The sequence below is a fragment of the Raphanus sativus genome, chromosome 2 (genome assembly GCF_000801105.2).
Source record: "Raphanus sativus cultivar WK10039 chromosome 2, ASM80110v3, whole genome shotgun sequence".
Lineage (NCBI taxonomy): Eukaryota > Viridiplantae > Streptophyta > Magnoliopsida > Brassicales > Brassicaceae > Raphanus > Raphanus sativus.
Window position 1 is genome coordinate 4,772,732 of NC_079512.1, and position 12,073 is coordinate 4,784,804.

The following is a 12,073-nucleotide window of genomic DNA, read 5'->3' on the forward strand; positions in this document are numbered from 1 at the left end:
AAACCGAATTCGAGTGGATACCCAATATCCACCTCTAACTTAGTCAATATAAAATGATCAAATATTATAAATATATTATTTTGTATAAATAAATAAAAATTAAAAATGAAAATTAATACCCGTGCGGTCGCACGGGTCAAGATCTAGTTAAATTTAAGTGCAAAGTCTTGATCATCTTTTGAAATAGAGCATAGGAAATGAAAAAAATTTGAGGAATTTAGAAAGGATTCTTCATTTGAAAAATGTGTTGTAGCTTAAGAGCATCTAAAAACTTTATTTTAAGGTTTGCAAAACTTTATATTTGAATTAAGATTATAAATCTACAAATAGATTTGATCGTGAACTGGTTGCCGTCAATTTGATAATCTACAAAAGCTACATTTCAATTTGAATAATTGAGAAAAGCTTCTTGGCAGTGCCGGCTCTACACAAGTGCAAGGAGTACATATGCACAGGGTCCACCTATATAAAGGGCCCTTGTTGGATCAAGGCAAAACCGATGTAGACTAGTTCTTTTACCGAGTCAACTTTTCCTGTACCCCTATTTTTCTACACACAATCTCCTATGGTCTCCCTTAATCTTCTATACCACTTTTTTATAATTCTATTTTTGATCAAAATACTAAATCCCTAATCAAATCTTCCCCCCCTCTTCAAACTAAACCCTAACCCCCTCCCCCCCTCCCCATGGATTAGTGAACCCATGTGCAAGTATTTAACTTCTATACCTTTCAAATTTGAAAAAAAATATTTAAAAACGTTTTTAACCCTATTTTAATGATTTTCGTGAAAATATGAAAAGCAGTTTTTTTATTTTTGAAATATTTTATCAAATTCTATAAATCAATAAAAAATATTCACGTTTCCGATTTAATTTTATGATTTTTCGTTAGACATATAAAATTAAAAGAAGAAAACTGTCTAATAGAAATTGAGGAATGAGATATAGGGGCATGAGAGGAATTGCCTATCTTTTACCATAGATGGGGCCGAAGAAATATCCGAAAGAAAGAATAATGAGAACTCTCTTAGGAGCATTTAAAAGAGGTGTTTGAACTAACCCAAATATAGATGAGCCTTTGCTTTTCACACAAGTAACAGACTCTGAGAAGAGAAAGTAATCAAATAAGAAGACAAAACAAAGCTTTGTTTCAAAGCAACTATCAACAGCAAACATATGATGATTTTGAAGAGAGAGAGAGAGAAAAAAGCTTTAACTACTTTTTTGCGATGAATAAGAGCTTTGTCGTCAGGGAAAGTCATATGTTCATGTTCGCTATAGCTTTTAACTGTTAACACGAACAAAGGCTTGTTAATATCAACAAAAGGAACATCGGGAATCGAATTTAATTCCATGAGCGGCAAAATCAATTAGTTAGATACGAGTATTATAGGAGAGGAGGAAGAAGAAGAGCGTTTTTTTTTTCTTTTTTTTTTTTCTTTTTTTTTTTTTTTTTTCTTTTCTTTTGATACTTGTATAACGGTAACTTTTGATAGTCGAGAGGATTGAAGAAGAGGCTCCTCCACTTGCACGAAACATGTGAATTTATTGAACCAACGAATCCAAAAAATAACCGTTATAGAATATTTGAACGATGGCCCAGGCCCTAATCAGGTTAGGTCCGTAAAAATGATTTATATTTTGAGTTTTGACAGCGTCAAACAGGTGGATCAAAAATTGTGTGTTTTTGGGTTCGTTCTTATCTGCTAGCTTGATTTATAAACTCTGTTTCTACAAAAAAAAAACTGTCTTCAGGATGAGCCAAGCTTTCACATATGTGGCTGAGTTAAGTCTTGTCTCACTGAATCCTCCTGCTCCACTGCCGAACGAAGGTAATTGGGGGCCTGAGGCTAAACAGAAAAATATAAAATTATAAATTTTATTTTATTACTAATTATTATAAACCTTCTGTATAATATTTTAATTTTATTAATAAAATAATACAACACAACACATAAAATATTGTTTTTGTTACACTTGTTAAATAGCTTATTAGAAAAATAAAAAGAAAAATAAAGTTAAATTAATATGATTTTGGTTGTCAAAAAAAACTAATATGATTTTGATATTATAATTTTTTTAAGTTATTTTATATATATATATATATATATATAATATATATATATATCAGTTTAAAACTTCAAATCGTTGAAGCTAAGATTATTTCTTATTGTTAATTATCCATATTGTGCTAACATCTTAAGAGACTAAAACAATATGTGTCAAATATGACAATAATTTGAAAATGTATTTTATCTTTGCGGTTGATGCGTTGCCGCTTGAATCAGCTGTTGTTACTGGGAGCTCGTGTGGCTCGATCTTGATGTTTCTGTAGTTGCCATTAATGTTTTTTTTATCTCTTTGGTATTAGATCATGGAATCTCATATATAATTGCAGAATACAAAACTCTTTGAGGAACGTGTTCCCGTTGCATGTAATTTGGTTAGTAAGTTGGACGTATAGACCGAAGCTTAGCTGAATATTTGGAACCATTCAGTCTCAATGTATTTTGTTTTAATATCATAGAAAAATATTAATCAATTTACTTTTAGCACGGTATCAGAGTTTCATCTAACTATCAAATATCCCACCTCAAAAGTTCAGAAATACCAGCACTAATATATAATGAACTTTGGTCAATCCGTTTATCATCATTTGAGTTTAAGTTGGAAACTCAAAAAACATAACATGACATCATGACTATATACAACTTCAGGTAATCAATCAAAGAACAACACAATAATATAACACAATAGTATTCTTACTCTCTAATCCCTCACAATTAAAAAATATGGTTTAAGTCTGGATATCATACTCAAGAATATTTCCTTTTGTTGTAACTGCCTAATATATGAGACAAGATATATATATAATAATTTCACATGCTTTCTTATGAAACTTCAAATTCCCTCAAAACTGAAGTATTTTGTTTGGTAAATTATTTTGACATGTATTGGTACCTTTATTTTGAAAGAAAATACTGTGATATACAATACAAACATTGTGGCATGGATTGAAAAATTGCTAAGTGAAATGGCACAAGCACTTTTATAGATTTTTCAAAAATAAAATATATTATTTAATTTTTTCTAAAAAAAAATTATTGAAACAGTAATTTTTCTAACGTGGTGTTACCAGAAAAACAGCGAGATCTAGATTACAGATTAGAAAAACAATAATGAAAATCCAAATTTAAGTAGAAAATAGATGAGGTTGAGGGAAAGTAGACATGAAATAAGCCTTCTCTTCGGGTGAACACCGGGGCTCGAAAATCCACCTTCAGTGACGTTGCCAAGCTGGGGTGTCCATGCCCGCTCAAGATTCACCACCAATTATGTTGAAGGAGCCACCTGCAGAGGCATCCCACGACCCCAATTCATCGGCTTCAAGGAAAAAAAACTATTCCAAAACTCTAGCCACCACTATCTAAAAACAATTTTATTTCCCATAAATTCGAGATCTGCTTGCTTCTTTACTCCTAAACGTGATGAAGAAACAGTTTGATACCGGATATAACATCTTGGAGAACCTGCCATGTCACCCGAGAGATCCGCCGTTATAAAGATTCGATATCTTCAATCGAGAAAGAAAACCTTAGACCTGATGACTGACAAGCAATTTCTGGTCTGTCTTGTCGCCCTCTAACGGAGCAAGACCACCTACTTTCAACGAGTCACCAGAGCTTGAAGTTCACGTCCTTCTCGCCATGAATCCAATCGACCCAATCGATTGTAGAGAGAAAAAGGAAAAGCATTACCGAAAAACGCTGGAAGTCACTAACCATCATGACGCGAGATATTTGAGAGGGAGGAGAACCCAATGACCACCGGCAAAGACGCCGAAAAGAAAACGAAACTTTGTAGTTAAGAGAAAAGAGGGAGACGCGCATGAGTTACAACCGCCACTCAAAGGCTCATTCTTTCCCTTTTTATAGATTTGATACATGAGAAATTGCTTAAAACACTAGATTGGTTATTAATTTTTAAAAATACACTGGATCATAAATATCATAACATTTGAAAAATGTGTAGTTTCGTTCAAAAAGAAAAATGTGTTGTAGCTTAAGTAATAAAAGAAGGCACATTGGGCGGTTAATGAAAACTATTAAAATCCGCATTTTTATTTATGGTCCCATGTACACACATATCTCCACCTCTAATAATTTCAACCTTGCTTAATACTCCCTCCGTTTTGAATTAGATGTCGTTTTAGAGCAAAATTTTTGTTTCAAAATAAATATCGTTTTATGATTTCAATGCAAAATTTATTGGCTTTTTATTCTAAGCTATTTTTCTATTGGTTGAAATCTGGTTAGGTGTATTGGTAATGATGTTTTTATCTAGTAAATATACTTCCTCCGTTTCTCAATAAGTGTCGTTGTAGAAAAATTTTTCGTTGCAAAATAAGTGTCGTTTTAGTGTTTTAATGCAGAATTTATTAATTTTATTATGTATTTTATTTTTCTATTGGTTGAGATTATTGGGTAATGATGTTTTTGTATGGAAAATATGTAAAATTTAATGATTTCTTAATCCGTGTGCACAACTCTAAAACGACACTTATTTAGAAACAGAGAGAGTACAAACTTAAATGTTTTATTAATCTGTGTGTCGAACTGAACGACATATAAAATGAAACAGAGGGATTACTTCATATTTCTGGGGTATTCAATAAAAATAGACAGTTCACAGTTATGCGACATGAATGTTTGAATCTAATCGTCAGAACTAACATTTATAACCATTCCCAATTATTATTTCAGTATCTGTTCTATTTCCACAGAACTTGTCTTCTGGTCCACCAGTGACAAATCTTTCTGACCATTTTACATATTTTAAAATTTTTGAGAAGAACCCTAAATTAGTTACGAGTACGACATTACCAATCAACATTAAATATCCTTTTGAATAATCTACGTTTACACATTGGTAACAATAATAAGCATAAACGTTGAAACCACATTCCCCATTAATAATGATTAATACACAAAAAAAAATCGAAGGGAAAAATGTACTCCCTCTGTTTTTGAATAAGTGTCATTTTAGAGTTGTGCACACGGATTAAGAAATCATTAAATTTTGCATATTTTCCATACAAAAACATCATTACCCATGTATCTCGATCAATAGAAAAATAAAATACAGAATAAAATTAATAAATTCTGCATTGAAATTCGAAAACGACACTTATTTTGCAACGAAAAAAAATCTCTACAACGACACTTATTATGAAACGGAGGGAGTATAAAACTACCAAACCTTATTTTACCAAAGAAACAGTCAAACAGCTCATCCACATGATATTTGCAAAATCATCTAGCCGCAAAGATACTTTTAAGTTCCTAATCCTCTAATCCCAAAATGCATTAAAGCACTGCATGCAAAGTTAATAATAATAGAACGTTTTTGATCCTTCATGGACATCTGCGGTTTTTTCCTGGACCTCCGTAATAAAAATAGTTACCCCACACACGATTCGTCCCACCTCTTATATCATAACAATTGGGATGATCAGCAAGAATCTTTAGATTCGAAACGGGAATAAGAGTATTGTCCCAATCAACCATTTGGAGATTCCGGAAATAAGATGCTTTACCAAAACCTTCACCGGCGAAATGGCCACTGCCCATTTGTGTCGAAGTGTGTGAACCACCAGGGCGGGTGTTCACAATCTCGCCTCCGAACTGGACCATGCTCCCATGTTGCCTTAGATGCGTGAATAGATTCGCCGGCCAGTACCCGACTAGTGCACCCGACCCGAATTGTAGCCACCAATGACCGTGCTTCGGATCCTAAATAGTACGAACTTAGTATTATTATTATGACAATATAAAGTATTGAATACTTTGTGGAGACACATCTTATAAATGTCACGTTCAGTGAGCTGGGTTGACGCAGGAAACATTGATGTGAACCATGTGCTTTGAATTCTTTCTTAACTGTTAGGTTCAATTGGTAACGTTTCCAAATTACATAATACAAAAAAAAAAATCATATACGTAGAATTGTATATTCCAGAGAAATTCGAGTTTATCAAAAACTTTCATAGTCATGATGATATATCATTATGCTATAGTGCAACTTACCAACATAGCCATGGTATAAGGTAATTTGGTACTAATGGATATGAAGGATTGAAGAGAATTACCTTCCAGATCAATAAGCTTATGTCGAATTGTCCACCTTTATAAGAAGATCTAGGAGAAATCGCAGCTCCGATAGCGATTCGACGGTTGGTTTGGACAAAACCGGAACACAACAAATTGTAGCAACCGGTTGTTCGGTATGCATCAGACTGAAAATCACTATCGTTACCATAATTAGTAAAATGGGAATTTTCAAAAATACCACTTTGAAAGTACCATTATTCATCTTTACCACCACTAAGTACACATTTTCAAAAATACCTTATTTATTAAAATGTTAAAGACTCTTATATCTTTGTTTTTATATGCTTTTCAAAATTTTAATCCAAAATTCTAAATCCTAAACCCCCAATTCTAAACCCTAAACCCTAAATCTTCAACTCTAAACCCTAAACCCTAAACTATATACCCTAAATTCAATATCCTAAACCCTAAACCTTGAAACCTCAACTATAAACCCTAAATCCTCAACTCTAAACCCTAAACTTTATACCCTAAACCCTAAAACATCAAATCTAAACCCTAAAACATAAAATCTAAACCCTAAATCCTAAACGTTCAAATCTAAACCCTTCATTAAAAGTAGTGGTAAAAGTGGTTAGTGTAAACATGAAAAGTGGTACTATGAAAATGGTATTTTTGGCAATTTCTCTTAGTAAAATGTTATAATTCAAGCAAACGATTTACTTTAAAATAACACTAAGTGATGAAGTAAACATGTACCGTCCAATAGGTGAAGAATCTTGGGTAAGTATCTCCGTAAAGCTCCGGGCTAATCTGGTGCAACGTAATCAAATGGACTTCTTATTAGTCTAGAAAAATACTAATCTACTTGACAAAAAAAAATCTGAATGGATAAATAAATGAATCTCACTGTTAGGACTTAGGAGCATTATAATTTTATTAAATATACTAGTTTTCTATAAAATAGACAAAAGGAAAAATTGAAACGTACTTGCCAACCGGCTTCAATGGTATTAAGATCGTGAGTAAACGAACCGGCTATAACCCAAATCTGAGAGAGACTGAACTCGAATTGGCTAGTGACACGTGGTGACCAGACGTTTATACTCGCTTTTGCTCCGTAATATTGTCTCCCGGATACATATCCCACCGCATGCTACACAAAAATCAACTTTATAAAAATATTGTTTTGTATTTAAATATTTTTATATATTAATTTAATTTCAAATATTTCAATATATTTTTTTCTTTTCAGTAATAGTACTCGTATTTTTATGTTTGAATTTAATTTTTAGTTTAAATTAAAATACATTAATTAAAGTCTAAAATTAAATATTTTGAATCAAAAAAATATCAAACTGGTAAAAATTTAATTTATTTTACTGAATTTTGAAAACACTGAAAAAGAGAGAATGGAACAGAGAATAATCTTTTTACGATGTGAACAGAGAATAAACTTTTGTAATGTCATGCTTCTCTTTTGGGACTTTGGAATACAAGAAAGTGTGTGATGGTCGTGCAAAGAATTAACGAAAAAGCTGAGTTTTGGTATCATTCTTTTAAAGGTAACAGAAAACTCTGACTTTAAAAAAAAAAAAAAAAAAAAAAAAACTCTGACTTTTTTTGGATAATTATAGTAACTTACTTCGTGTCCGTTACTTGTGGAATCTCTCCTCATGCGCCTGATTTTCCTACCAAATCTCCGGACAGAACTTGCTCGTAACATGTCTTGTTCTGTTGTTCTTCTTATCGGAATCGTACCTTTTGGACATGACTCGCCTGATAAACTCCACAGCTGAGAATCCTCATGCGACTCATCATCTTTGCTATGTCCTTTGGGCATCTCAGGCGGATCCTAATGTAGGAAAGATTGAGTTCTTTGATATTTGACTTGTGGTTTTAAATGAAAGTGGAGAAGAAGATGAAAAGTAATGTACCATTGGTCTCTGTCCATGTAAGAGAGGATGATCAAAAGCTGGTTGTTTGTGAGTGGGAACACAATCTATTGTATCTTCATCTAAGCTCTGCAAGAAACACAACATTGATAGAATAAACAGAGTAAGAAACAGAGTATAAGCAGAGTAGGAACAGAGCAAAAAACAGAGTAAAATGCTTGCATGTTGATAATGAATTAAAAAAAGAGGTATAAATAAATAGATTGATCAAATTGATAACGTTGCGGGAGATAGAAATATTACCTGAATGGTTTTAAGGGCGGGCTTGTTGATCTTGAGGAGCTCTTTTCTAATCAGTTTCAGCTTCTGTATCTCTTCTTGAGGCCGGAGAGTTTGATCTGAGGCAGTAGAATTGGAGGGAGAAGCGGTGTAGGAGAAGGAAGAAGAGACGAGAGAGAGAGTAACAGAATCAGTCTGAGGAACCTAGAAGAGACCATGGTAACGGACTTGAATGAAACCTGGTGTGGACTATGATGATAATGAAAACATCTGATGTGATGTTGTTTTCTTCTTCTTGAGTGATTCAAAAGACTTAACATTTAATACGGTTTCTTGTTGCTGTTCGTCTTCTTGATGTTTCTGACACATCTCCCAACAAACACATTAAACACATAATCACTTTCTCTAAGCAAACCCAGATGTGATCAGAAGCAATAATGAATGGATCAAGAGAATTTATTAGGGTTGAGTGTTGTGGAAGTTTTGGGCATGTGGGTATAAGGTAATATAAATACAGGGTTTATGATGAAATCAGAAGATTCATGTATCAAAGTTTTGCAGATTTGTAAGAAGTAAATGGATAAAAGAAGAGAGAAAAGGAGAAGTAAACTTCATATATATGTGAGAAGAGTAATGATATATAGGGAATTGGTGTGAACATTCTTTGGTTTGAAGAAAGGGACCAGAGTTCAGATGAATATTGAGTACCTTTGAATTTGAGTTTCTTTAAACTTTATTGCTTTCTGGTGTTACCCTCTCTTTCCACTTCCTTTATGTTTTTTTTTTTCATTTTTCACAGTTTATGTAGAATGCTATATTAACAGTTATATTCCATGCATGTTGCAGTTAAGAAAATATGAAGGTGCTAACATTTTTTAATTCCACATTGTTACTTGTGGAATAGTGAACTGTTAATCTGTTATCTTATTAATCCTCAAAGCAAACATATATTACATGGTGACTTATCTTCTGTATTTAAGAAGTTGTGGAGTTTACCATACATCTCTTTATTCAGAGACTAAACTATGCTTATAATTTAATCTTCTCTCCAAGCTGGAAGAAGAATATACAACACAAAAATCTACGAATTTGCGGAAAACAAAGCGAGTTATTGACACAAAACATTATTATAGCATAGCTGCATAGTACAAGTTGTGAAATTTAATTGTCGAGCCTCGATAGTGTCTATTCTTTGAAACACAATCATATTGTCTCTTAAAATTGAGGGAGTGATTTAACCAAAGCGTGCTTACTTTTTTCTTCTTTTTTTTTTTTGAAAAAACATGCTAACTTGAATCGTATGAATATTGACCAATATTATAAGATTCCAGCGACATTATATTGCAACTTTATACGAATTTAATATACTTATTTTAAGATAATAATTATAAGTGGGTCGTTATAAACTGTATAATGAAAGGGGGTCAATAGGTGGGAAATTAAGTTGGGTTCAGTCCTCGTAGGGACACACATACATTAATGATCCTTCTGTTAACCCATTTATAATCAAGTAACAGGTAATCACTCTGCCAATTTGTAAAAATTCAAAAATTCCTGTCGCTTATAAATTTTGTCTCTTTCGAATCTTTTACAATAATGTATTGGGAAGATCTATATATCATTTACTCTTTTGAGTTAAAAGCTTTATGAGTAAGAATCAAACATCCAAACAAATAAGAAATGTGAGCGTGGCTACTATTTTGCCAAACTCAACTCAATCATAATAGCATCCATTGTTCACTGGAGTAAATATATGACGAATATCGAACTTATCCATTTTTGTTTTGAAAATATTATTTGTTTATTATTTTAAAAGTATTTATATGTGTAGCAATTTAACTAAATTTCACAAGGCTAATTATTTGTATCAAACGGTTGATTCGAATATGTCAGTATCTTACATATATAAACTGATTATATGCGTTTTACGTAATGCATGTGTAACGACCCAGGTAGAATCGTAGCTAGGAGGCTTCATACAAACCAAGTTAGAATCTGCTGTGCTGCGACTGCTTTTTCATTTTTAAATTTTTACTAGTTAAACGATAAATTACCATCATGTCCTCATCACCTTCCTGAAAATAAGAAGCAGCACAGAGCAACCCTAGCCGCCGTAACTCGGGAAGAACTCTGTTTTTGTTGTTCTGTAAACAGAGAGAGAGAGATGAAGAGAAAGATAGCTATAGGTTTCGAAGGTTCAGCCAACAAGATCGGCGTCGGAATCGTAACACTAGACGGCACAATCTTAGCCAACCCACGCCACACGTACATAACCCCACCAGGTCACGGTTTCCTCCCTAGAGAGACAGCCCATCACCACCTCCACCACGTCCTCCCCTTACTCAACTCAGCTCTCCAAACCTCCAAAATCACACCCGGAAGATATCGACTGCATCTGCTACACCAAAGGCCCCGGGATGGGAGCTCCCTTGCAAGTCTCTGCCGTTGTCGTCAGGGTGCTGTCCCTTCTTTGGAAGAAGCCTATCGTCGGTGTGAATCACTGTGTTGCTCACATTGAGATGGGGAGGGTTGTTACTGGTGCTGATGATCCCGTTGTTTTGTATGTGAGCGGTGGGAACACTCAGGTGATTGCTTATAGTGAAGGGAGGTATAGGATCTTTGGGGAGACTATTGATATCGCTGTTGGTAATTGCTTGGACCGGTTTGCTGAGTCTTGAATCTGTCTAATGATCCCAGTCCTGGGTATAACATCGAGCAGGTAAAGAAAAAGTTTTCAAGAATCTGTCTCATGTTTGTTGTTAACTCTTTTTTGTTTGATAGCTTGCGAAGCAAGGAGAGAAGTTTATTGATCTCCCGTATGCTGTTAAAGGTATGGATGTATCGTTCAGTGGGATCTTGAGTTATATCGAAACTACTGCAGAGGAGAAGCTCAAGAACAACGAGTGCACACCGGCTGACTTGTGCTACTCTCTTCAAGTAAGTCTCTCTATCCTTTTTTCTTCAATAAATGAGAGACACAACCAGGGCTTGCTTGTTGCCCGGCGGTGATTAACTTCAGGGTAAAAACCCAATACGGTGAAGCCACCAGGGTTCGAGTCCCAACCAATAAAAAATTAACATTTCGGAATCGCCAGGGACGTGGGACCGACAATTGGCCGGGAGACATTGTATAGTTCAAAAATAAAAGAGAGACCCTTTGGTTAATGATTATTATGATTTGTTGGTGTTGCAGGAGACATTGTTTGCGATGTTGGTTGAGATCACGGAACGACCGATGGCTCATTGTGACAAGAAAGACTTCTAGATTGGTGTAACACTATCCAATTTCAATGTTAGTTGGCAAGTATCTGATAGCAATGAACTTGATCAAAGCTTTAAAACTGAAAATAAAAACACAGATACTTTTTTGGGCAATTGATATTGCCTCTTTTTGGCTTTTTCATTGATTTATAAAGAAACGAAACAGAGGTTGGAATCATTGATTCCTACAATACTGGAAGTGGGAAACGTGGGAGTTAAGAGCATCTCCAACCCATTGCTATTTTCACCTCTATAATAGCATTTAGAGGTGAAATTGCTCCAACCCACCTCTATTTCTTCCTCTATAATAGAGATCTCTATTTTTTATAGAGGAAGAAATAGCATTCCTCTATTTTTTACTCTATATTTTAGAGATTGCTATTTTAGGGTAATACATTGGAGCATATCTCACCTCTATTATAGAGTTCCCCTATTTTAGAGGTGAAAATAGCAAAATACATTGGCGATGGTCTAAGGTTCCTAAACTATAAGATGACTTAGAGTATCTCCAACCCTATGTTATATTT

General features: G+C 34.0%; 1 protein-coding gene and 1 pseudogene across 1 annotated transcript; one reads left to right on the top strand and one right to left on the bottom strand.

Annotated features, from left to right (window-relative positions):
* Positions 1 to 4,916: 4,916 nt before the first annotated feature.
* LOC108840013 (uncharacterized) lies at positions 4,917 to 8,926 on the bottom strand. Its single transcript, XM_018612825.2, is given in 8 exon segments — positions 4,917 to 5,793; positions 6,150 to 6,296; positions 6,871 to 6,924; positions 7,103 to 7,267; positions 7,757 to 7,966; positions 8,049 to 8,135; positions 8,310 to 8,465; positions 8,468 to 8,926. Coding segments are annotated over 8 exon segments (1,335 nt in total). The 5' UTR covers positions 8,606 to 8,926; the 3' UTR covers positions 4,917 to 5,415.
* Positions 8,927 to 10,354: 1,428 nt separating this feature from the next.
* On the top strand, positions 10,355 to 11,785 carry LOC108840903 (uncharacterized; annotated as a pseudogene).
* The last annotated feature ends 288 nt before the right edge of the window (positions 11,786 to 12,073 follow it).